Here is a 27,019-nt window from a genome sequence, read left to right on the forward strand (position 1 = left end):
AACAATAGAGAAATAACGCAGCTTTTGAGTCTGTAGTGTTTTAAATAAAAAAAGATATTCCCTAATAAAGACCAGCAGTTTCTATGTATATGTCCGTCCATCCATCCATCCTGATTCAATAAATTACTTTTGAAAGTCTATTTGTTTTATCATATTTATATAGGTGTCCCTCAACTGTATTAAAATATTATTAAATAAACATTTTTCACTTTAATCTTTTCCTCTGGTCTGTCTTCCCAGCGGCTCATATTGGTGTGGGCATCTCAGGACAGGAGGGTATGCAAGCCGTCCTGTCCAGCGACTACTCCTTCGCCCAGTTCCGCTTCCTGCAGCGCCTCCTGCTGGTCCACGGACGCTGGTCCTACCTGCGCATGTGCAAATTCCTGCGGTACTTCTTCTACAAGAACTTCACCTTCACCTTCGTCCACTTCTGGTTCGGCTTCTTCTGCGGCTTTTCTGCGCAGGTGAGTCCTTGCATTTGAATGTCTGTTTTTCAACGGTCTCAAGCTAAAATAAATCAGCTCATAATCTTCTTTCTGCAGAAATATTAACTTGACTTTGATCTTTCAGACGGTGTATGACGAGTGGTTCATCACGCTCTACAACCTGATGTACACAGCTCTGCCTGTTCTGGGAATGAGCTTGTTTGATCAGGTAATAAGGATGTTTAAGAAAACCAAACAGATTGCATTAAGACGCTGACTCGCAGCATTCACTCCTCCTGGACAGTGGACTGTCGCCTTCATTGTGTCATTGACTTTGCAGCAATTCGTCATACTGAGCATGCATGTAGGAACAGTGGAAAGGAAAACCCCCCTTTGACAGCAGAAAATCTCCAGCAGAACCAGGCTAGGTGTGCGGTCATCTGCTACAACCACCTTGGGAATCCAAAGTGCTTTACAGGACATCAGAAAGAGAGTCAGAAATAAAATAACAAAGCATTTAAAAAAAACAAAACAAAGCATGAAACACCAAAATGCTAAAATACTGACATTAAAGGCATAAAAGAAACAAACGCTTCAACCAGTTCATTATTCTGATATGTTTTTTATCAAATTGCCGTCCACAAAAATGTTTCCAGTCCTGGTTTCTGCACATCTCAGGTTTTCAGGAAGTTTGTTCATAAACTAAGCAGGTCTCTGAAAACCTGAGGAGTCTATCTGGTTCATGCTTGACAAGAAACTCAGATATCCGTGAAAATGTTTTATAGAACAATAGCAGAATTTTAAAGTCTATTTTGTTTTTAAACTTCAAACCAGTTCATTGATTTAAGAACTGGTGTGATATGATCCGTTTTCCTGGTGTTGGTCAGGACTCTTGCAGCGGGATTTGGACGAGCTGCAGCTGCCTGATTGAGGTTTTACAGAGACCTATATAGACACTCTTGCAGTAATATAACCTACTGAACATAAAGACATTCACTAGTTCTCTGTTTCCCATTTTGACAGAGAACTCTTTATTCTGGCAATATTTTGAAGACCATAGCCAGCAGATTTAGAAACAGACGCAATGTCTAAAATTTAAATCCAAGTCCAAAACTATACCCAAGTTCCTCGCATGCTTTGTGGTCTTTAGCTTCCATTGAGTCCTAATTCAGGAAAACTTCCTAAACTCCGAGAACTCAAGAGACACTTTTAATCTTCACCTTTGTCTCCCTCTCCTGGTCAGGATGTTGATGAAATGTGGAGTTTCCAGCATCCACAGCTCTACATTCCCGGTCAACTGAATCTGTATTTCAGCAAGAAGGCCTTCTTCAAGTGTGCCATCCACAGCTGCTACTGCTCCCTGGTGCTCTTCTTCATCCCTTATGCCGCCCTACAAGACACAGTGAGGGACGACGGGAAGGACGTGGCGGACTACCAGTCCTTCGCCCTCCTCACGCAGACGTGCCTGCTGTTTGCAGTGAGCATCCAGGTGTGGAGGAGCGGTCGTTCTTTTTATTTCTGAGGTGTATACAGTGTAAAACATTTTAAAGAAATGATTTCTCTGCTTGGCCGTAGCTGGGGTTGGAGATGTCTTACTGGACAGCTGTGAACACGTTCTTTGTTTTGGGCAGTCTGGCCATGTACTTCGCTGTCACCTTCACCATGTACAGTAACGGCATGTTCCTCATAGTGCCATCAGCTTTCCATTTCATAGGTGAGTGTCTGTCAGCTCTGAGCGGCGTCCAGTTTCATCCATTTCGGACTGAACCTGTGGCTCATGTTTTAAACACAGCTGTGAGAGAGAAATGTGTTTGTTACTGGGTTTTAAATCACACGTAAGAAGCATTTGAGCCGGAAACATTTCCTGTAAGTCATCATCTAGTTTTTACTGGCAGTTTGTCAAGCCGCAGTTCTGCGTGAAAAAGCTTCCAGTCATCTTTCATCTATTTGTACTTTTCTTTCAATAAACTAAAGCGGTTTTGCTCAACAGGCCCATTTCAGCCTGGCATCACAAGCAGCCTCTGCTTGGCAAATCGGACCCATTTATGTGAGGAATGATGACAAATCCATGACATGAAGCATGTCAGAAACCCTCTGTCTGTGACATGGGTCATCATCGTTTTCATGACAGCTCAGAATATAACAGCACCTGTACAAAGCAGTGTTACGCAATCTGGAATTTGATTTTTAGTATTTTCCATGTCTATTTAAATGTTGCGTCCCTCCTCCCTCTTTCTCTCCTTCCTTATGCCATTCTGTCTTTTATTTTGTCCTTGTGTCTTCCTTTTTTCATTTCCTGTGTCCTACCTCTATTCTTTCCTTCCTTCCTTGTGTGCTACCTCCCTTCCATCTGTCCTTTGTTCTTTTCTACTGCCCTACTTCAATTCTTTCCTTGTATTCTTTCTTCTTCCCTTCCTTCGCCCTTCTTTGCCTGTATCCTTGTTTCTTTCATTGCTTTTATTTTTCCTTTCATTTTTATTTACCTCTCTGTTTGCTACCCCAATCTTTCCTTTCCTGTGTCTTACTGTCCGCCAATCCTTTTTTTCCCTTCCTTGTGTCCTTCCTTCCTTTCAGCTTCATGTTTTTTCATTTATATATATATATATATATATATATATATATATATAAAACCCTGCCCACCGCACGTGAAATCATTGACAATATTTGTATTTTATATTTGGAAGGAGAAGTCTTGGAAGTTGAGTCTGGAAAAGTCTGGATATTTAACTATAAAAATGTGTAGGAACCCTGAGGAGAAATAAATATAACCATAGATGCACTAATGTGGCTGATTCCAAAAGACCAGTTTAGACCTGAATTTAACACTGAGGTTACACATAGACCTACAGTAGTTTAGACTGGGGTCATTGTTAGATCTACATGTAACCCTCATTTAGACCTTTAAGCCCAAACTTATTCATACCCCTGGCAGGTTTAGGTTTAAGGTCGGAGAGAAACAATTGCCACAGTCTTCAGTCTCTAGACTTGCAAACTTGACAGACAAACACCAAAACAACTGCTGCTGCATTAAAGCAGAAAGTGGTTCAACGCTGTCGTGACTCTGAGGGCTGAAATGAAAGCAAGTCACATTTTTTGATTTTTGTTTCTAAAACCGTTCAAGTCTTTGTATCATTTTGTAACCATTTCACAGTTATGCATCTACTTTTTAAGATCTTTTGAATAAATGTTCCGATGCACACATTACAGTAAACAAAATTTAAATTTGTTTATACAAAACTTCGATTATAAATAAATATTTTGTGTTGTATCAGATTGTTCACATTCTGTGATAGAGTTCAGCTCTCGGTACAACAAGTGCTTTAAATGTCAGATGTTATTAAAAGAAACAACCTTTGCTGTTCTTGATCCAGGAACGGCTCGAAACTCTCTGAACCAGCCCAACGTTTGGCTGACAATCATCCTCACCTCCATCCTGTGCGTCCTTCCCATGGTTACCTACCGCTTCCTGTTGATTCAGCTCTGCCCCACCATCAATGACAAGGTAACAGGAAATGGGAGGAGCTGCTTTGCATGTTCACGAATGCACAGCTGCACTCCTGGAATGTAATTTGCCTAAAACCTGTTCCTGTTCTTAGGTTGTAGATGTTCAAAGAAAGCACCTTGCAGGCTGGGTTGGCTTTAGGCAGATTTTTACAAACTATAAGAGAATATTTTATTACACTTTCATGTTGCTTTATTTATTTAACGTGAAAAATTCACATTATTAACATGAGCACTTCAGTTCATCATGTAAATCTGGCAGAATCTGCAGTTTCTGTCAGATTGGTCGTACTGTATTCCAACTCTGAGCTGCTGCACAACAGAATGTTTTTCAGATCTAAAGAAGAAGACGAACAATTTTGCTTAATGAAATTATTGAGATGGGCAGCCTAATTAAAATATGTGAAAATTGTTTTCCCCAAATAAACAATAATATTTAGCTAAAACTGTACAGTGAGTGTATGGGTTTCCCTTTTTATCCACTATTTTTAAAACGTATTTATATAAAGTATGGATAGTAGTGTAGTCCTTTTCTTCTGTGTCCAACTTGTTAGACAATTTATCATCATCGCATTATTACTGTACGCAATATGCATACCACAAAGAACTGCCTGGACTACAACAAGTGTTACTTAATTATTTAAGTACTATGCATTCAGGCTCTTGATCCCTGTGATATTATTTGGTGACACTGGTTCAATGCAGCATAAAATTTTTTAAAAGGAGTAAAAGATGGTAGCGTACCACTAAATTGTTTCAATGCCAGAACAGCAGATGTCCGCCAGAAGGAACTTTATTAATAATACCTTGTTAAGATGGAAATATTGAATGGTATTTTTTCCAGCAGCTGGATGGACATCTTCTGATCTAAGATCTGTGTTTGCTGCAAGGCCAAAGCAAAAAGTCATCAACAGTTTTTCATTATTTGCGTATTATTTATCACAAGTCATATTGTTATAGTAACATCCACCAAAAATGTTATGTATTGCATGATTTTCTAATATCGTCTAGTCCTCTTAGACATGTTCACGTATACCTGCAATGCCTCTGTAATCCTTTGTGTCTAAAATACATCAAACTACTCTTAATTCTATTCACATTTTTTTTACATTCACATTTTCACAGACCTTGAAAATAAAATAAACACACTTTTATCATCAGTAAAATGCAAGCAGGAGTTAACTAATCAGTCAAAGATCCTTACCATTACAGCTGATGCCTTTTCATGTGTTTAATTAGCGCCCATCTAACAAGTAACATAAGGTAAACAAAACTTTGGGAAAAAAATAGTATACAGGTCTCAAAATATTAGCATATTGTGATAAAGTTCCTTATTTTCCTTAATGTCATGATTAAAATTTAACATTCACATATTTTAGATTTATTGCACACTAACTGAAATATTTCAGGTCTTTTATTGTCTTAATACGGATGATTTTGGCATACAGCTCATGAAAACCCAAAATTCCTATCTCACAAAATTAGCATATCATTAAAAGGGTCTCTAAACGAGCTATGAACCTAATCATCTGAATCAACGAGTTAACTCTAAACACCTGCAAAAGATTCCTGAGGCCTTTAAAACTCCCAGCCTGGTTCATCACTCAAAACCCCAATCATGGGTAAGACTGCCGACCTGCCTGCTGTCCAGAAGGCCACTATTGACACCCTCAAGCAAGAGGGTAAGACACAGAAAGAAATTTCTGAACGAATAGGCTGTTCCCAGAGTGCTGTATCAAGGCACCTCAGTGGGAAGTCTGTGGGAAGGAAAAAGTGTGGCAGAAAACGCTGCACAACGAGAAGAGGTGACCGGACCCTGAGGAAGATTGTGGAGAAGGGCCGATTCCAGACCTTGGGGGACCTGCGGAAGCAGTGGACTGAGTCTGGAGTAGAAACATCCAGAGCCACCGTGCACAGGCGTGTGCAGGAAATGGGCTACAGGTGCCGCATTCCCCAAGTCAAGCCACTTTTGAACCAGAAACAGCGGCAGAATCGCCTGACCTGGGCTACAGAGAAGCAGCACTGGACTGTTGCTCAGTGGTCCAAAGTACTTTTTTCGGATGAAAGCAAATTCTGCATGTCATTCAGTAATCAACGTGCCAGAGTCTGGAGGAAGACTGGGGAAAAGGAAATGCCAAAATGCCAGACGTCCAGTGTCAAGTACCGACAGTCAGTGATGGTCTGGGGTGCCGTGTTGGCTGCTGGTGTTGGTCCACTGTGTTTTATCAAGGGCAGGGTCAATGCAGCTAGCTATCAGGAGATTTTGGAGCACTTCATACTTCCATCTGCTGAAAAGCTTTATGGAGATGAAGATTTCATTTTTCAGCACGACCTGGCACCTGCTCACAGTGCCAAAACCACTGGTAAATGGTTTACTGACCATGGTATCACTGTGCTCAATTGGCCTGCCAACTCTCCTGACCTAACCCCATAGAGAATCTGTGGGATATTGTGAAGAGAACATTGAGAGACTCAAGACCCAACACTCTGGATGAGCTAAAGGCCGCTATCGAAGCATCCTGGGCCTCCATAAGACCTCAGCAGTGCCACAGGCTGATTGCCTCCATGCCACGCCGCATTGAAGCAGTCATTTCTGCCAAAGGATTCCTGACCAAGTATTGAGTGCATAACTGTACATTATTATTTGAAGGTTGACGTTTTTTGTATTAAAAACACTTTTCTTTTATTGGTCGGATGAAATATGCTAATTTTGTGAGATAGGAATTTTGGGTTTTCATGAGCTGTATGCCAAAATCATCCATATTAAGACAATAAAAGACCTGAAATATTTCAGTTAGTGTGCAATGAATCTAAAATATATGAATATTAAATTTTCATCATTACATTATGGAAAATAATGAACTTTATCACAATATGTTAATATTTTGAGAAGGACCTGTATAAGCTAAAAAGCAGACGACCCAATGTTGAACCCTGAGGTACACCAATATCATCCATTTCAGAAAATGTGTCCTCTGTGCAAACACACTAGTTTTTATTTTAAACTTTAATTTAGCTTTGACATTATAAAAAGATAAATAATTTTGCACTTTCAGTTGAACGATTTTAGCATTTTATATTATGGCAGAAACCAATTACTGAATCGGAATCAGCTTTATTGCAAAGTTTGTGCACACAAACAAAGAATTTGACTCCGGTACATTTTGCTCTCAGAAAAGATTTAATCTTTATTTTTTTTCAATATTAATGGAAATAAAAATATAAAATATCTAATGAATAAATCACATTATTTGAAAATATGTTTCCCTTTATGCCAGAATCTGCTAAAAAAATTGGTCAAATTTTCAGATTTTTAGCATTGACAAAGCAGGTATTTCCTGAAACGTATAAGCATTTTTTGTTTTATTAATAACAAGGTAAACAAAAACAATAAAACACCAAAAAGGAAAGCCTATTTTCTGATACTTACCGAAAATCCACGTTGATACTGACTGTAGCTGAGAGATTTCAGGGTTTAGTCATAATAATTAATATAAGGTGAAGATTCAACAACTGATCCTACTACTATTTACTGTTCTGTAAAACTTTTCAGTTTGAAAATGTATCTTAAAACACAAGTTTAAAGTCAACTTTTAGGTTTCTAAAGACTCAAACATTCCTTCCATTGTTTAGACACATGTTCCTCTGGGCAGTTTTTTAGTCTTTTCTTTGCCTCCTTTAATTTCCAGGTGATGTTCAAGGTGAGACAGGCCAGAGCAACACCTCCTCCTCCACCTCGACGCACCCGCATCCGCCGCACCAGCTCCCGCCGCTCAGGCTACGCCTTCTCACACGCGCAGGGCTATGGGGACCTGGTGACGTCCGGTCGGTTCCTGCGACGTCCCGCCATTTCGCGGTCTTCGGGTTTCCCCCAGGTTGGACGGGCCACCACGGGGTTCAGTCCAATGGGACGGTCGGCAGGTTACAGCCCGACTGGGCGCCCCCAAAACGCGAAGATCCAGGATGTGGAGGTGACTTCGCTGCAGATGTACAGGACGATCACCGATCGCCCTCTATGATGCAGAGACTAAAACAAATGGTGTCTGGAGAAACTTTGGATGGAAGCAGGAGTGATGGATTGACTCGATGGTGGCATCATTGCAGTTTGGGTTTCCAAACTCGGAGATCTCCTAAGTGGCAAATGGTTTACTGCCTTCTGATCTGAAGGTTAACCTGAAGGAACCAGCAGATGAGAAGCTAACAGATGGGATCTACTTGATAACAGACACAGGACAATGAGCTTCCAGGCAGCAACAAGCAGAGGATCAAAGTGATTTAATGTGTTGGGAAACACAAAGTGTCATCATGTTTACAGACTGCCCAGACCTTTGTAATCCTGGGAGTCCAGAGGCAAAGCAGAGCTTTGTACAGAGGGAATAACCAACAAAGACACACTGCTTTCAGTGCTTTGCTCTTTTCTTTACCACTTTCTTAACTCACCATCCAGTTCAGCTCCAGTGGGAGATAACTGTTTGTTTAAAACAAACAAAACATTATTCTGCTACTTTTCCTTTTCCAGTGGCGGTTCTATTTTAGTTCTTCTGAAGTTTTTAAAGACATTTGGACGTACATATAATGTTTGTTTTTAATTATTATCATTATTTACATTAATCTGAGAAAGTGAACCAGTTCTCAAGACATGACAAACTTCATTCTGTAGATGTTTATAAGCTGTAGGTAGCGAAGAACTGGTTAGAAAACAACATATCAGCTGTTATTGGGAGCTATTCTTCATACAAGGCCGTATATCATTTCTTTGCTTAATTCCTTTTTCCAGAGTTTTCCATATCAGAACATATTAGAAATAATTCGGTCTAACCTGAAGTGCGCAAAGACACTCAACAGATTCCTCAGTGGCCATGTGATGGACTGGTGAACCTATCCAGGGATAGATGGATGGATGGATGGATGGATTCCCCACTGTCATTCTTAACGAAACAATGATAAAGTCAAAATGTAAACATTAAAAGAAAAGACTATGTGTAAAATAACTAAGTATACCCTAGAGGCTTCCATAAGCATTTAAAAGGAAAGTAGAAGCCAGGTGCTGCTAATTAAAACTATTGATTAACGAATCATCTGCAGGTGTGACCAGATCTATAAAAACAGGAGCTTGGGTAGTTTACTGCTTTGGGGCAAAAAGGTGTGTGTTAAGGAGGAAAGATATCATCAATGTACCTTAAAGAATAAATTGTCGCTGAGCATTAATCTTTAAATGGTTGTTAAATATTTTTCAACTCAGTTGAAGTCCAATATTCATCAGTAAGAAAGATTATTTGCAAATGGAAAATATTTAGGACATCTGCAGATTTTCCCAGGAATCTTCTCAAATTAATAAGGTTAGACTGTGCAATGGTCAGCAGACAAAAAAAGCTCCAACTTACTGTCTTCAGGCCTCAGGTAGCATGTTAAATGTTAAAGTTCATGACATCAGAATTAGAAAACAACTGCACAGGTATAGCTTATTTAGAAGGGTCGCCGGGAGAAGAAAAACCTTTGGCAGCCCAATTTAGGTTTGCAAAGCTGCAGCTGAATGAACACCAAGGACTTTATAGTTTATAGTTTCTTAAACTCATTGGGTCTTTCCTGGTTAAATACAGATTAAATAAAACAGCATATCTGGAACAATGTCCTTTGGACAGACAGGCTCAAAGTAGATATGTTTGACCTTAATGCAGAGCGCCATGTTTGGAGAAAACCAGACACATCAGCACAAACGCTCCAAACCAACTGTCAAGCACGGTGGTAAAGGTGTAATGATTGGGGCCTGTTTTGCACACTTTGGTTCTGAGCCCAGTTGCAGTCATTGAGTCGACCATGAACTCCTCCAGACACCAAAGTATTTTAGAGTAAAATGTGAGCCAGTCTGTCCCAGCAGCTGAAGTCTGTTGATCCAAGCTGGGTCATCGGCAGAACGATCCCAAACACTGCCAGAAAACTATAGCAGAATTACAAAAAAAAAAAAAAAGAATCATAGTGTTGCAATGGCCCAGTCAAAGTCCAGACCTCTCTCTGATTAAATTGTTTTGTTAGGACTTTTAGAGAGCTGTGCAGAAATAAATGTCTGCAAACCTCAAGGACCTGAAGCAGCTTTCTTTTCTCTTTGAGATTAAACTGAAATAATTTTAGAACCTGGTAAAGACCAGATTATTTACATAAAACCAGATAATTTAAAGTCGGCGTACTTTCTTTTTCCCTTCACTGTATATGTGATTCCCAATTATTTTATTTATTATTCAAAATACTAAAATATTTTAGTGAAAAGGTCATGTGTAAAATAACTAAGTACACCCTAGAAGCCTCCATAAGATTTCAAAAGGAAAGTGGAAGCCAGGTGCTGCTAATTAAAGCTATTGATTAACTGATACTCTGGAGGTGTGACCAGATCTATAAAAACAGGAGGATTCATAAAAGAATTTTAATGAAAAATAAGTAAAACAAAAGCCCCAAAATTAGGCTTTTGTTTTTGGAAAAGCGATTTGATTGCAACATTCCCTTTGCAGAAGTTAATTAAAAGTTAACAGATTTATTGGGAGATTTTTTGTTTCCCCCACCTGCCAGAAGGATTTTATTTACTGCTTTCTGACTCAGAATTTTCACTTCATTTACCTAATTTGTGTCCGTTTGTGGATTACCCTCCACTAAATGTACTATTCAGAACTAATATGTAAGTTTTGTTGCATAGTAATTAATAATATTTTGCACTGCAGCTCTAAGGAAGCATTTCTGTTGCTTTGCCTTTTTTTTTTTAAAGTTTATGCATATGGGTTCTGTGTACATTCCTTTAATAACTGGGGCCAGATACTGGTCCTCGCTGTTAAACGAGCACTAAGACCGCAGGCTGTCGCTCCTTCATGTGTGATGAGACAGAAAACCAGGAACATCGTCTCTCGTGTGTTTAGCAGTTTTGTCATTCCGTAGACACTACAAGCATGACTAATTCAGCTTTTTATCTGTTCAGTGACACTCTTTGATTTAGAGTTGTCATCTATGTGGTTGTTGGTGTTTTCAAACTCAAAGGTGACCTTACCAAAAAATAAAAACAATGCTGAAAGTATCTTTATGAACTTTAAATCGTGAAATTGATCATGTTCTTGTTTATGCTTCATTTCAGTGTATTTTTGTCAGAAAATGTATCATCTTCTGTTCAGAGACAATTTAAAAATCATTTGTTGCTTATCTTTGTTATTCTGCAGCCAGATGTTTTTACCGGTCACTTAAAAGGCTGTTTATCTTTATCTGCACACTTTCCTCTTTGAATGCATGCATGCCTTGACATTAAAACAAAATTTTTTGTAATAATTTTGCAACATAAAGATGATAATAGTAGGTTTGTTAGGTCAAAACAGGGATGTTTTCTGCAGCTCAGTTAATGAACAAATCTTAAACATTTTGTACTATAGATTTTAACATTGCAATATTTACATGAATAAATATTTAATGAGAAGAGGTTTATATGCATTTGGGTTGCGAATCAGTTTTTTTTTTCCATGTCTGACTTTAAGCAACAGAGATACAATGTTTTTTTTTTAACTTAAATTTCTCTGATTTTTTTCCTCCAAAGGTGGTTGGATATGTAAGCTTTGTATTTTGTGATGAACCAAAGACATTTAAAGCTTTATATGTTGTAGTTGACTATGGTTAACAGAGGAAATTTGGTGCTGGAAATCAAAGTAGCTGTTGTAACACAGGCGATTCTCAACCTTAAGGTGCCTTTCATTGAAGCAAAGGTTTTAATTCAGAGGAAACTTATACATGCCTTTTTTATTTTGGTGTTGTGTTACAAACCTGTGCTGGATGCTGACGATTTGACTTTTTGCACGGCAGCTAACAGATACAATACTTGTAGGGCATCTGTTTGCCATTAATTTTCAAGATAGAAACTCAAAATAATGAGAGGAAACAGAATAAATGGATATAATGGTGCCACTATACAGTGGCAGAATGTATTAAAAGCCTTTTCAGAGTTTGTTTCTGCAGCCAGAACCTCGTTTTCCTCTGCTGTTCAGCAGCACGTGTTGCTGATTTTTCGCACTGCACTTCTGATCAATGTTTTGTATCTTTTTATACATTTCAGATGTTTAAACTGTAATAAAGAGATCTGAACGATTATCCAAATGTTCTAATTGTGTTATTCCCCATGATTCAATGCAACAAAATAAAAACTTATATTTAATAAAAATTATTATATTATACTATCCTGCGTATAATTTTTTCTCTGTTTAAAAAACAACTTTGCATTCTTAAATGTATGAAATCTGCATCACTCCTTCCACCCACCAGATGTCCTCAGTCTCCTCTTCACTCGCTTTACCTGCTCACCTGTTCCCAGTCCTCTTCGAAGCTTTGAAACTATATGCTTCAAAGGTCCTTTGATAAAAAAAACAAAAAACTCTTTATTTTGTGCAACTTTTTGCTTGTAAAACTGAGCCCAGTATTAATCTTTAAATGCAGCAGTTTTTGTGCATAAACTTATACATGTGTAAAACCCCCCGAAAATAAAGTGACTTTGAAAATGTGTAAATTTGAAATAGATTGTGCATTAAATGTCCATTTAAATTTGTTTTAAAATAAATTCATAAAAATGGATTTAAAAATTACAGTTGCTACAGGTTAGCTCAAAAAACACCCTGGTTCCAGGAAGTAACTTGTAAGTTTTGGGAATGTCTTGGGAAGAAACCATAAAGTAACCTATAGGTTCATGATTTGTATTGTAAAAGTTCCAGAAAGAAAACCTGTATTTTCCGGCTGTTTGTAAATTGATTGAGTAGTTTGTAAATTCCATAAGTTACCTTGTAAGCTGCTTTAAAGTAACCTCCAATTTACCTTAAAGTAACCTGAAAGTTCCATAAAATTAACTTGGAAGTAACCCTGAAGTAACTTGTCACATTCAGGAACATTCCTGAAATTAACTTGGAAGTTTCATGAAAATAGCCTCTTAGTTTTGGTTATATTCCTGGAGGTACCTTCTATGTATTATGATAGCAACATCTATGTCCAGGTAAAGCAACCTGTAGGTTTTAGGTAAGTCCCTTAAAGTAACCCCTAATCTAAGAGTTCTGAGGAAAAATGCTGAGGTTTTTCACAAACCCCAACCATGAAATTCAATAACTGTGGCTATCACTTAACCTTAGTGATAGCCCCAGTGAAAAACTGTTTGCATTCACTACTCTGATTTATATTTGTAAATATTTCACAAACACTGCTGTTGTCTTCTACATCTTAGGTAATACATTTGTATACACCTTGGAAAATAAGGGCCACAAAAAATTAGGTTCTACTAAAGGCAGCCCACAGTACCACCCTCCCAGAACCATGGGTATAAATAATGTATGTATTACATTTTAGCTTAAAAAGTTGTTCCGCATATTCCTCATTAAATTATTTACTATTATCACAAATTGACCCCATGATGCCAAAACGAGATTATTACATTGGAAACTGGTATACCTAGACACCTGCTCTTGCCACCCGATAGCAAGGTTCCTCCTCGGAGGTAGTAGGCCAACAGGGAGTTGTTTCTTTGGGCTGGGCCCCAGGAGACAAAGCTTGACCACCAGGCACTGCCTGAACAACTTCCCCTGCCCTCCCATCCAGGCCTGGCTGCAGGAAGATGACCCTCTCCCCTTTTCCTGGTTAGATTAATCTATTAATGTGTTTCACTGTTTGTGAATCAATAAATCCCTCTTGATATAACCCCTCCACTGCATTACGACATATTTTAATGAAAAATTGCATATCTTTCTAGACTGAACTTCCAAGAGTTCTCAGTCCTTAACGCCAATTTATGTACAACTGTTCACTATGAATTTAAGGCAGATATTTTTACAGTGGGCAGGCTCTAAATATGGATTATGAAATATACTATGTGGAAGGAAAGATGAAAGAAAGGACACACTAAGGAAAGACAGATGAAAGGAATGAAATTAGGGAGGGAGGAAGGAAGGGCGCAAGAAAGTAAGGAAACAATGAAAAAGAGGAATGATCAATGAAGGATAAAAGAAAAAATATATAAGTACAGACAAAAGACAGGGCATAGGGGACGGAGTAATAAAAGACAAGAAAGAAAAGACAGAGATAGATGAACTGTATATCTCTTGTGTCTTGGGAACACCCCTAGAATAAGCTGGAGAATTTCGCTGTTGAGAGGGATGTCTGGTGATGGACTGATTCAGTTTACAGCAGGGGAACACAGAGACACACAGGACAAACAACAATGCACACACCCATTTATACTTATATATACATATAGAAAGGCCCCAGGCTGGGAGTTGAAGCAAGGTCTTTTACCTGCAAGGCAATAGTGCTACCAACTGCGCCACCGTGGAGCCATACATTGAATTATTTATATCTTAAAACGTTATTTTTCTTTTTTAATCCCTGGCTTTCAATGAGAAAACTCTATTGATAATAATTTATAAAAGAAAGACACAGGACCCAAAAATGATGTATTTTTTTCTGCTCAAATGCAGTAAAAGTGAAATATCTGCTGCCCTCTTGCGGCTAAATCTGCTCCTACAGCCGGCAAAACAGTGGAGCATTTACGGTACGACAAATGCCTGAGATTTAGACACCTTAATTATTTAATGCATTTTATTTGGCACATAATCCATCCTGAACACACAGAAACACCCTAATTTCCATCAACACCTGGTCGGTATCGCAATAGCTTAGTAACGTTCTTTTCTTACGTGAAGCATCCACGCTTGACTTAACTTCCGTGCCCATATTTACCACAGAACCTGAAGGCATCACCAGGAGTGGACTGCCTCACATTGTTAACGTTGATTTCTCCCGTTCCAGCCAGCATTTGTCTTCCGTGAGCCAAACCCGGGTCATTGCCTCCCACAAAACGCCTGAAATCCCGTCTTCATCTGGCAGCAGGACACACACCGGCAGACCGTAAGACACTTTATCCCGTTTCCATCCAATTTGTCTCAGTTTTGGGGATTAAGAAAGGGGCGGTGACGGTCACAGAAGCTAGCGTTTATGTTGATTTTTTCGGACTGCAGCGGGGGGGATAAAACATCACTGGGGAGCTGTTCGGGATTTTAATTTGGGAACAGATCAAGTGTTTGGGGTTAGAGTTGTTTTTTATGACACGGTTTAGAGTGTTTTTCCGATTACAGTTTGGGGTAAGACACCTGTCCAGGTCTTCTCGGGATATAATTTGGAAATGACTCGGAACTCCGTAGTCATTTTTCTCCCTGGACTCGAGCAGGAGACACGGGGAGGGGGGTGGGAGTAGCTTAGCTGGTTTCCCATGGCTACACCAAGCTTCCCGGGTGTCGTTTGTTTTCCAGTCCTAACCGGGGAAGGTAAAATGTGGATATCTGTAAAAACCGGCTGCCGTCTTATGTGATAATTGAAAAAGATGAAGGGTTGGAAACAATAGCGGATAGTAGGGACTGGGAGGACGGATCATGACGTCGCCCCGAAGGTGCAGGTTCATCTCTCACCCCGTTCGGGGCTCCTATTGTCGCCGTTTCTAAAGCAGCTCTGACCGGGTCACCTTTCTGCTCTTCTCTCATGCTCCAGGAAGCCCCAGTTATGAGGAGGTTCTGCGCCCGCCACCCTGCCTCGACCACAGGCTGCTGCTGGTAGGGATGGTGCCGCTGTGAGGAGCCGGTGTGCCGTTCAGAGAAGCCTAGAGGACGGGCAGTGCTTGGACAACATGACTGTTTTCAACCCGGACAATGTGGAGGAATTTTATGAAATCGGAGACGAGCTGGGGAGGTGAGTTTTGCTGATATCCAAGCTTAGTTTTTTAGTGCGTGTGAACTTCCCCGTTGCATGGCTGAGGCGTACGCAGTTGCTGAAAACGCCACATTTTTTTCCGTTAAAGCACTACTTGCAGACTCATTTGTGCATGTTTTAATATCAGAGATGTTTATGAGACATTTTTTCCACGTCAAGGCGCTAATTATTGAATTGTCTTGTCTTCTAACCTGCATAAAACACAGAAATACTGTAAATTATGAATTCACATCATTATCCTTAATCCTAATTTAACACAAGATCATTTAAAGTCATTATCTCTTTCTGATCCTTGGCACGTAAATATAAAAATACATGTGCACCAATTGAGCTTTCTACATGATACTGAGAAGTACAGAATGTCACATTATCTACATATAAATATCTGCATTTCTAGAAATAAGTGGCTTCAACCATAATACTTCTTATTTAGATTTTAATATAAAAGATACACATCCATCCATCCATCCATCCACTTATGTATTGATCTGTTTGTCCATCCATGGGTCCATATGTCCACCCATCTATCCATTTATTCTATAAAGTCTTACCACTGCAGAATTATCTGCCATAAATTAAATGCAAAAATTTGTGTTTGCGTTTGAATCTGCAATTAACTGTTTTAACCGGCACATGCTGTAGAGAAACATTACAGAGGGCCTATATTTGCATGGCAACCAGTCAGTTGTATACGCTACAGAAACTCTTAAATCTGAGTCCAGTCTTTAGAGTTAAAGTTTGAAGTCTTTGTTTTTTGCAGCTTAAGCTCAACTCCAGTCCCAATCTCCTTGAAATGGGCATGGTCTATTTACTGAAACAAGGATGTAGCCATATAGGTGCCAGAATCTAGTGTTTAGCAGGTCCATCTCAGCACTGCTGGTGCACCTGAGAGCGCTGTGATTAATGCAGTCCATAACGCGCTGCTGTCAGTGATAAAGAGTTTGCTGTTATTGTCCCTCCTTGGAGATTGAGTGCAGGATGGGGGTTGATATTTTCAACGTGGCTCATTCTAGGTTCATATTATTAAAACGATATGTTGGGTCAAAGGTTGATGAAAGCAAGCTGGAGCGCAGGGGAACCCGAGGTTTATGATACGCAGGTGAAGAGAATTTTCTGGTTGTGGGTCTTTTTGTCTGGAAATAACGGTACAGGTTGAAGGTAATGTCTGTTGTATAAATAAAATAAATTAAATGGCCTGATGGCTAAGGTAAAACAGCCCTGAGCAGTGGTGCTTTGCTCCTCAGAGTGGAGAACAGGTCTTTGAAAGTTCTGGTACTAGTCAACCCGTTTTCTGCTGTCCTGGCCCTCTCGAGCAGCGCTGCTTCTTCTCTTCACACGTACCTTCCCTCGCAGCGGGGGAGAGCCGACACCGCTCCGGCTATCTCACCATGCTGCTCTAGTAACAGAGACGATCGGGGAGCTTTACGTAATGGGACAAAACTTCTGGCTGCGCTCCAGCACCTGGATCTGATTGCTCCTGCAGAACGGAGAGTTGAAATCAGGTTTAAACACTATTTAAAGATAGTTTTGCAGTCAAACTTCAACTTTTCTTTTAAAAACAACCACTCTTATTTTTTTAAAGATTTATTCTGGGGTTGAAGCAAAACAGGTGATTTTTATCCTGTCTTAAAAAGACCAGAAACATCACTTGTTCATTAACAGAAATGAAGCTAATGTGCATAACAGATGCAGTGAACCTATGATATGCATCTATACAGTTAAGTCCCAAATTATTCATACCCCTGGTAGATTTAGTGTCACTTAACTAACTTACATACAAAGTCATAATGTTTTGGAGCGGCCCAACCAGAGTCCGAACTTGAATCTGATAGAGTATCTATCAAGGAAGCTGAAGATTAGGGTGATGGCAAGGAGGCCTTTCAGCCTTAAAGCCTTGGACCTCATCACCAAAGATGAATAGGTAAAACATACAAAATGCTGGTTTCATTGCTTTAATGCCATTAAAGGCTTTTCCATTGATTATTGAGAAGGGTATAAATACTTTTGACATGTTATAATTTACTACAATGTAAATGTAAATACAGATTTTCTTTTTTAAAGTGCAAATGTCCTTTACAGGTGTTTACAACTTTTGAGAGATGTCTGTTTCTTTTCTTACCAAAAACTAGTTATTTTAAATCTAAATTTGCCAGGGGGTTAATAATTTAGGGATTATCTTTATATGATGTCAACAAGTGGCGCTCGGACTCTAGAGTGTGCTTTCTGAGCTAAAGACCAATGGTCGAAACTTAAATTTGAGATCATAGTCAGCCATCGTGCTTCAAACTACATACGGTTGCAGCTTTTTAAGCCCTTGAATAGTTTCCCTTTATGCACTGTTAAAATCGGACAAGATCTGTGGTAAATTAGAGGTCCGAGAGCATGATTTTAGTTGGTTTTAGTGGGAAGTTTCTTGAATTCTTCTGAAGATTTTCTATTTCACTCAGCCACATGACCACGAATTTCAACCAACACACCATTTTCGGCACTTTTCGAGAGAAATTCGTCTACTCCCTTGACCGTAATGTAGTTTGAGTCTGAATTTATTCTGAGATGTATTTGCCTTTTAATAAAAAAATACCTCCCACATATACAGGGGTTGGACAATGAAACTGAAACACCTGTCATTTTAGTGTGGGAGGTTTCATGGCTAAATTGGACCAGCCTGGTAGCCAGTCTTCATTGATTGCACATTGCACCAGTAAGAGCAGAGTGTGAAGGTTCAATTAGCAGGGTAAGAGCACAGTTTTGCTTAAAATATTGAAATGCACACAACATTATGGGTGACATACCAGAGTTCAAAAGAGGACAAATTGTTGGTGCACGTCTTGCTGGCACATCTGTGACCAAGACAGCAAGTCTTTGTGATGTATCAAGAGCCACGGTATCCAGGGTAATGTCAGCATACCACCAAGAAGGACGAACCACATCCAACAGGATTAACTGTGGACGCAAGAGGAAGCTGTCTGAAAGAGATATTTGGGTGCTAACCCGGATTGTATCCAAAAAACATAAAACCACGGCTGCCCAAATCACGGCAGAATTAAATGCGCACCTCAACTCTCCTGTTTCCACCAGAACTGTCCGTCGGGAGCTCCACACGGTCAATATACTTGTGCTAGATGGGCACGTCACTGCCAAGGACTACCGAACCATTCTTGAGGACCATGTGCATCCAATGGTTCAAACATTGTATCCTGAAGGCGGTGCCGTGTATCAGGATGACAATGCACCAATACACACAGCAAGACTGGTGAAAGATTGGTTTGATGAACATGAAAGTGAAGTTGAACATCTCCCATGGCCTGCAAAGTCACCAGCTCTAAATATTATTGAGCCACTTTGGGGTGTTTTGGAGGAGCGAGTCAGGAAACGTTTTCCTCCACCAGTATCACGTAGTGACCTGGTCACTATCCTGCAAGAAGAATGGCTTAAAATCCCTCTGACCACTGTGCAGGACTTGTATATGTCATTCCCAAGACGAATTGACGCTGTATTGGCCGCAAAAGGAGGCTCTACACCATACTAATAAATTGTTGTGGTCTAAAACCAGGTGTTTCAGTTTCATTGTCCAACCCCTGTAAGTGCATACAGCTCATTTATCGCTTGAAAGTTTTGAATCGTATCTTTATCAAATTATTTTGTTGTGGTTTTCTTTTTTTACCCCAAAACTCCTCAGTGTAGAGTCGTTCTCTAGACACTCAGATGAGTTAAAACAAGGACACAGAAGTGTTTTTATTTGGCGGGATCTGTCTTAGAACAGCGGTACTTTCCAAGGTTGAAGCCTAACAGGAAAAGAAAAAAGAAATCCTTAATATAGAAAAGGAGAAACAACTACAGTCATGCTGTGTTTATAAATTCCCCTCAGGAGTTTTGTAACTTGGATGACCTTTTGAGATGAGCCAAGAGTTGATAATGAAAGCTGGTCTGTATTGATCGGTAGCGTGACGCGCTCTGTAAAGGCTGGCGTGCCGACAGACGGGGAGCTTTTTGATCTGTCTGAACCGCGGCCTCGACTCTGGCAGGACTTGGATTATTGCCGTCTTGGTTTGGCAAAATGAAGAATTTTGGGGAAATCACCCAAGCAGTGAATTTATCCTGACACTGATCCTGGCTGCTTAGGAGCTGGACGGTGGAGCTGAGGCTTAGTGAAGCCAAGCATCTAACCTTCATTAGTATGAACCAGAACTGGACGAGGAAGGAGTATCACGAAGAGTAGAGAATTTTAGTTTTTTTCTCAGTAACCTTTACTGTCTGATCTGTGATCGTGTTTAGCATTGTCTCAAACTGCCTTTCCAGTCAAATCCTCAAAACTGTTCAGTCTTACAAGTTTCCTGAAGGTTTCTTTCTGCAAGTTATTTCTAAGTGTGCAAAACCCATCCAGCATAAAACCACTCTGCTCTTCTGCTGCCTCTGTTTCCCATACCCCTCCCAGACGTTTTATTGTGCACGGTCCATGTTGTTGTGTTAAATAAACAGCTGCTTGGATGTAATGTGGCTAACATTGGGTGGTTTTATGCTATTGGTTTGTGTCTCGGTTGTTACGATGTTTGCTTCAATACATTAGAAGTAGTTAAATCTCTAAAAAAATAACTTCTAAAAAAAGAGCTTTTTCTGTCCATAATGGGACCAACAATAGTTCTGGACACAGGAACAAGCTGAAACTCCAGTCTGGACTTAAAAAAACTCAAAATGTTTTTTTGTGTTCGTCTAGAAATATTTTTTTGACACCGACTCAGTTTTATAGCAGATAAGATCCCCATCATAACTGGGAACAGATATTCGATGTGCTTTCTATGCTGAAAATGCAGAAGTGCAGCAACTTTATAACTGATACTTATTTCCTCTCAAAGTTTTCTAACATCAGAGCGAGACACGCTCAGGGCCGCTGGACTGTCCCATCATTGGTACGCACCGTTACAGCTTCTCGTCCAACATTTTTCTGACGGTTGTCCAGTTTGTGCCTGATTATTCCTAACACCGCATAATTTGTTGGTCTCTGTTAAAGACAGCAGGTCCGTGGGGAATTTCACTCAGAAATTCATCGTCTGATTGTCTTATTCCGGTTGACTGTAGAGTGTGTTTACTTTAGGGACAGGCTGACTTCTGAGCTCTCTTTTGTAACTCTGACCTGCCGTTACCAGTTTGAGTTCATTCAGATCTAGAGCTAGTTTTTTTTTTTTTTTTTTTGGTCACAAGCAGAGGTGATGTCCCACTGTGTGTGAAAGCATTCGCTGTTAAAGAAGGTGGTATTATTTTTAAAATAAAGAGAGCTGAAATTTTAAGCAGTTTTTTGCATCTTTATATTAGGGATTAGCATTATTAGTGCAGTTAGCAGACTTTTCTAATCCCCTATGAAAGATTCAGTACATTCAGCCATCTTGTCATGCATTTGTTGGACTGTGGGAGGAAGCTGGAGTCCCTGATGAGATGAATTTTAAATATTTTGTGCAGGTCTAATTGTTATCCTTTTGTTTGGTAACTCTAAGCTTTTGACATTTTCCTTCTTTCTCTCAGATTGTTTTTCTCCATCGCATATAATGTAAATGAAAGAATACATGGCGACAGTAATAATTGTCTAGGTGAAACATAACCACTGAAGTCAATCTTACTATTAGGATTTTATGTTGGAGTTGAGTTGAGTAGGTTTATGTAAGCTTTGTTGTCTAGTTTGACTTTGGAGTCAAAATATAATTTTTTTACCCATTAATGAGATTTTGGAAATAAACCTGACAGAAAAAACCAATTAACAAAACTATATCTCAGTGTTGTCCAGTTTTGTGGGCAAAAGCAAAATCTGCAGAGCTTCAATATTGAAGCTCCTAATGTTGAATCCATGCGATGTGCTGCTTCACTGCCCAGTTTTACTCGTTTCACGTGTGTGTCCCTGTCTGCCTCTATTATGAGTCTGCATTAATCTGGCTGCTCTGCTACTCTAACAGGCATCTCTCCTCCTGCATAAATGATGTCTCTGTGTAGTTTCCAGTCAAACAGGACAGAAATGATCATAGCATTAAACTGAGACAGCATATGTGTTATTCCTCAGCAAAAAGCAGCCCACAGACAATGTCTATGAATACTAAACAGGATTATATTCATAAGCCCACCTCAGTTTGAGTAATTAAAGACGTTCTACTGTCGTTCCACCGGCCTGCAGCATAATGTAGCAACCATCTATAGAAAGCTGCATCATGTCTATATTTTGGAGCACATCAGCAGAGCTGCACCAACAATCTGGGCAGACACGGCCCAACTACTGACCTAGATTTGCCCCCCCCTCCCGGGGTCACAGCGTTGGGTGGAGGGGCAGTCTGGGGCGCCAAGAGCGGCCTTGATGAGGTCCGCCTCTCGCCTCGCTCCACCCAATGGCTAGGACCAAAATCCACAATGAATGCTGTAAATGCAGCTGATTGTAAGCATTTATTACCAGTGCAATCATTGTAACTGATTTTTGGTTCGTTCAGTTTGACACACATGCACGTGTTAACCCTTTAACAACAGGAAAATGACTTAAAAAATGAAAGAATGGAACCGGTTTGGGGCATTATAATCTCTGAAACATTTTTATTTTTCTAAGATGGTGTCTGTTTTGGCTAAGAATGAAAATTTAGGAAGATTTTTGCATTATTTCACAAGCCTTTAAATCTGTTTATTAGGTGCTTTCCTGGCTTTAATCCTTTGCATTGATGCACTTAGCATAACATTTCACTGGTGACTGAACAAAGACAAGAATATCCCTTGTTGATGAGCACATAATCTGAGAACAGAGTACAGAAACAACATGGGAGTGTTCAAAGATGGTGTTAAAAGCTGTTTTTTTATTGATGTTCGTTTTGAAAAAATCTTGACTAGTTTGGGATCATGAGGTTGAACAGAAAACACACACAAGGTGTCGGCTATCATAGGCCACGTTTCTTTGTAGGCTGCCTTCCTGCGCTTCTTTACAGTTTAATCTTTAAGCTGATGCACTTCTCTACGAGGCTGAGAGCAAAACATGCTGAGCACTGCTGTTTTCTTTAGAGGTTCTCCTTCATTGGTCAGGAGACTGTGAGAGAAGCGTAATGTTTGTATGACCTAAAGATCATCCTGTAAGATAGATTTGTCTTGGGGTAAAAGCAAAAACAGGATTCCTACACCATTGGGTGGAGTTTGATTTTAGTGTTTTCCACGTCTGCATCCATCAAGAACTTTCTTAATTTCAGAGCTTGAAATCAAATACAGTGATTAAGTCTGGAAAACTGTGAAGTTAAGACATAGATGTGAACAAACCCTGATCCTTGCTTTGCCTAGCATGTGATAAAAATGGGCTATTTTTCTGTTTGAATCAGTCCCTCCAGCGTGTCCTGGGCTGTCCCCTGGGCCTCCTCCCGGTGGGACGTGCCCGGAACACCTCCCGAGGAAGAGGTCCAAGAGGCATCCAATATAGATGCCGGAGCCACCTCAAATGGCTCCTCTCGATGTGGAGGAGCAGCGGCTCTACTCCGAGCCCCTCCCGGATGGCCGAGCTCCTCACCCTATCTCTAAGGGAGTGCCCGGCCACCCTAAGGAGGAAGCTCATTTCAGCCGCTTGTATCCGGGATCTCGTTCTTTCGGTCATGACCCAAAGTTCATGGCCATAGGTGAGGGTAGGAACGTAGACCGACTGGTAAATCGAGAGCTTCGCTTTTTGGCTCAGCTCTCTCTTCACCACAACGGACCGGCACAGCGCCCCCATTACTGCGGCAGCCGCACCAATCCGTCTGTTGATCTCCCGCTCCATTCTTCCCTCACTCGTGAACAAGAACCCGAGATACTTGATACAGGAACTCCCCTCCAACCTGAAGAGGACAAGCCACCCTTTTCTGTTAGAGAACCATGGCCTCTGACTTGGAGGAGCTCATCTTCATCCTGGTCACTTCACACTCAACCGCCCCAGCGCATGCTGTAGGTCTTGGCTAGAGGGGGCCAGCAGGGCCACATGATCCGCAAAAAGAAGAGACGAAATAATCTGGTCCCCAAACCAGACCCCCTCCGGCCCTTGGCTGCGCCTAGAAATCCTGGTGACAAAGGGCAGCCCTGCCGGAGTCCAACATGCACCGGGAACAGGTCCGACTTAGTGCCGGCAATGCGGACCAAACTCCTGCTCCACTTGTACAGAGACCGGATGGCCCCTAATAAAGGGCCCCCGATTCCATAATCCTGTAGCACCCCCCACAGGGCACCACGAGGGACACAGTTGAATGCTTTCTCCAGGTCCATAAAACACATGTGGACCGGTTGGGCAAACACCCATGAACCCTTGAGTACCCTGTAGAGTGTATGAAGGGGGACCACCATCCCAGTCTGCCAGTCCAGAGGCACTGTCCCCGACCGCCACGCAGTGTTGAAGAGGCGTGTCAACCATGACAGCCCTACAACATCCAGAGACTTGAGGGAAGACCTGCCACCGCGGAGCTTTTTAACCACCTCGGTGACTTCAGCCTGGGTGATGAAAGAGTCTAACCCCGAGTCCCCAGCCTCTGTTTCCACCAGGGAATGCGTGATGGCAGGATTGAGGAGAACCTCGAAGTACTCCTTCCACCGCCTGATAATGTCCCCAGTTGAGGTCAGCAGCCTCCCACTCCCACTGTAAACAGTGTTGGCAAAGCACTACTTACGCCTCCTGAGGCGCCGGACGGTTTGCCACAATCGCTTCGAGGCCAACCAGTAGTCCTTCTCCATGGCCTCACTGAACTCCTCCCAGGCCCGGGTTTTTGCCTCTGCCACAGCCCGGCCCGCGGCACGCTTGGCCTCACGGTACCCGTCAGCCACCTCAGGAGTCCCACAAGCCAACCACAGCCGATAGGACTCCTTCTTCAGCTTGACAGCGTCCCTTACTGCCGGTGTCCACCACCGGGTTTGGGCGTTGCCACCGTGATGGAGTTAAAAAAGTTCATAAATAAGTAAAAAATATTTCATGAGTAATTGAGTTTGCAATTCATAGGAAAAGTATCAGCTAAAAATGTTATGCAGCTTGTATTTGTTTACCTGTGTTTTATTTTGAAGCATAAATTATAGTCACAATGCATTGTGGGTAACAGGAGCTAAATTTGATTAAAAAACGTGTAGCCAGTGCCTGGTCTACTCATGTCTAATTGCTGTGTTTTAAATCTTATCCGACCCTCCAGAAACAATGGCTGTAAGTTTTATAAGTATTTAGAAACTAATACTCCAAGAATGAGTGACTTTTGCATGTTTTGCAAGCTCTGTTGGGGATCGTTTTCTTAAGTGTTTGTTACCAGGAAATAGACATAGCCCATTCCATCTCGTTGGCTTGTGGTACTGAATTAGCACATCAGTGTAGCTATTCACGCATTTGAGCGATCAAATTAGCATAACAATGGATGGATTTAACTTTTGATACCTCCAGTACTTTGGGATTGCACTTTTAGTTAACTTTAATGAATTATTTTGGCACTGCTGTTTCCTGACGTATTTATTTTACTAATTGCAAACAGATTTATATTTTTTCTATTTCTGTTTGTATATTTCAGTTTCACTCGACCTTTTAGAGCCACAATATCACATTGTAAGCTGTCTTAAGAAGACTGTTAATAAAGGGAGCAAGATCCTGGCTCATAAAAATTAGTTTGGCTTGCTGTTCATCTGCATTCACATACAGAGTATTAACACGTAGTGATAACAGTACAGTGTTGTATCATTTCCAAAAAGCAATACCGATTTATTTTTATAAGTTTGCTGCAAATCTATATTATAGTAATTTGAAACGATTTCTCTGTCGAGCTGTTTGTAGCTTCTTTTTGTCACAGTTTTCCAAACATTTGGGCTCAGATGGGAAAGACATCAGACTGTGTTACAAGGTCAGCTTATTTTCACATTTCCTTTACATTTGGAGTGATTCTTTTCTATCTGGATACAGATTAAGCCATTTATCATTAAATAAATATTTATGTGGTTTTAGAGCAGAGATTATTCTACAAATGGGAGGTTTAGGGTGGTATTTAGGTTTTATTTTTCTGCTTTTACATTTAAAAGTTTTAAGTTGGCTCAAAAAACCTTCCCATCTGTGTATGAAGCTAGATTACCTTATTTTTGTTCTTATCGGATTCCTGAATTATGCCCCACTCATCATTTTGGGATGATAAAATATTTAGATGATTACAGCAATTTACTGTAAATATTCTGTTTTGTGTTGTAAATGTTTTTCTTTTTTTTTTTTTTCATTTAAATCTTCCCTCCATACCTCTGCTAAAAACAATTCATCCATTACTGGAAGGAGCAATTTGAATTTAATAAACGTTAAAAGTATCAGAAAAACCTCTTTGAATTTATATTTCCAGCTTGTAGAGGAGGCTTGAGTTGGGAAGATGTTGGATTTGTTGATTAATTTGTGTTCATGCATCATGGAGTCTACGTGGGTCTGGCGTATGTTGTTCAAAATGCAGAATATCAAAGCATACATCATCTGTCAGCGTGTCCTTTCTCCTGCATCAAGTTGCCTTGTCTATATTCATGCTCACACAGCTGGCAATGTTTGGTTTCCCTGACAGCCCTCCGCTCTGGATTCTGCTGTTTTGCATCACTTTCTGCATTGTGAGAATAAAAAGGGCAAAGCTCTGTTCAGTTTGAAAATTAAAAAAAGTCACACTGGAGATGAAAAGGTTTTGTTTTTTTTGCATGTCGTCTCCTGCTGACTTGTTATGAAGAGTGCCTCAGATAACTGTCAAATCAGCACAAGTCTTTGCAGAACTTACAAAACCAGTCTGAACTGCTGCTGCTGTTTCCTGAGTCATGATAGTTAACCACCTCGAAATATGCTGAATGTCAGTTTCGCCAGACTCATAGGGGCCCAGTGTTACAAATAAAACAAACGGGAGACGATAGATGGGCCAGCTGAAGCACCGACAACCCCTTCCCTACAGAACTGCCCTGGTCTCCATTTGCATGCACAGCCTGAGATCTGGCTGGCATTCTCGTTTATCTTTTATTTCCTTCTTTTTAGCAAACTGTTCACATGAGGATTTAATTGAGCAAAGGGTCAGACTGAGTTTAAAACGAAAGGTTGACATTCAGAGCAGTGCCAACCTGTTCGGCATATCATGGAGCATTTCCTGCACAAACATTCCTGATTCAACTTCTCCAGAAGCTTGTTAATTACGCATCCTTTTAGATCATCTGTAACAAAGCAGGGCAGTGTGCTCCGAAGAATAGGTAAACAACGAATTACATGGTTACACTGTGCAAAATATGATAAAAAAAAAACCCACATCCTATTTGTTAATGTTTGGTCAAACAGTTTCAGCCAATACCAAGATATTTGCAAGGTTTGAGGAAAAGTGCCTCTCTCTGCGTCTGAA

General features: G+C 40.4%; 2 protein-coding genes across 7 annotated transcripts in view; both read left to right on the forward strand.

Moving 5' to 3' along the window:
• The window catches only part of LOC124878185 (phospholipid-transporting ATPase ID-like), a 73,213-nt gene extending 61,175 nt beyond the window's left edge, over positions 1-12,038 (forward strand). For all 4 annotated transcript variants that reach the window (XM_047382015.1, XM_047382017.1, XM_047382014.1 and 1 more), the window contains 6 exons: positions 241-464; positions 571-654; positions 1,669-1,914; positions 2,001-2,139; positions 3,797-3,927; positions 7,616-12,038. In XM_047382015.1, the coding sequence (XP_047237971.1) occupies positions 241-464; positions 571-654; positions 1,669-1,914; positions 2,001-2,139; positions 3,797-3,927; positions 7,616-7,945 (1,154 nt within the window). In that variant the 3' untranslated portion in view covers positions 7,946-12,038. The remainder of the gene's footprint in view (positions 1-240; positions 465-570; positions 655-1,668; positions 1,915-2,000; positions 2,140-3,796; positions 3,928-7,615) is intronic.
• A 2,580-nt stretch (positions 12,039-14,618) lies between these two features.
• The window catches only part of dapk1 (death-associated protein kinase 1), a 98,815-nt gene continuing 86,414 nt past the window's right edge, over positions 14,619-27,019 (forward strand). For 2 of the 3 annotated variants that reach the window (XM_047381302.1, XM_047381304.1), the window contains exons 1-2: positions 14,619-14,828; positions 15,465-15,662. In XM_047381302.1, coding sequence (XP_047237258.1) covers positions 15,601-15,662 — 62 coding nt within the window. In that variant the 5' untranslated portion in view covers positions 14,619-14,828; positions 15,465-15,600. Of the gene's footprint in view, positions 14,829-15,165; positions 15,367-15,464; positions 15,663-27,019 lie in introns of those variants that run through there. The other variant, XM_047381303.1, reaches the window with a different exon arrangement.

This window comes from Girardinichthys multiradiatus, chromosome 12 (genome assembly GCF_021462225.1).
Source record: "Girardinichthys multiradiatus isolate DD_20200921_A chromosome 12, DD_fGirMul_XY1, whole genome shotgun sequence".
In the NCBI taxonomy this organism is placed as follows: Eukaryota; Metazoa; Chordata; class Actinopteri; order Cyprinodontiformes; family Goodeidae; genus Girardinichthys; species Girardinichthys multiradiatus.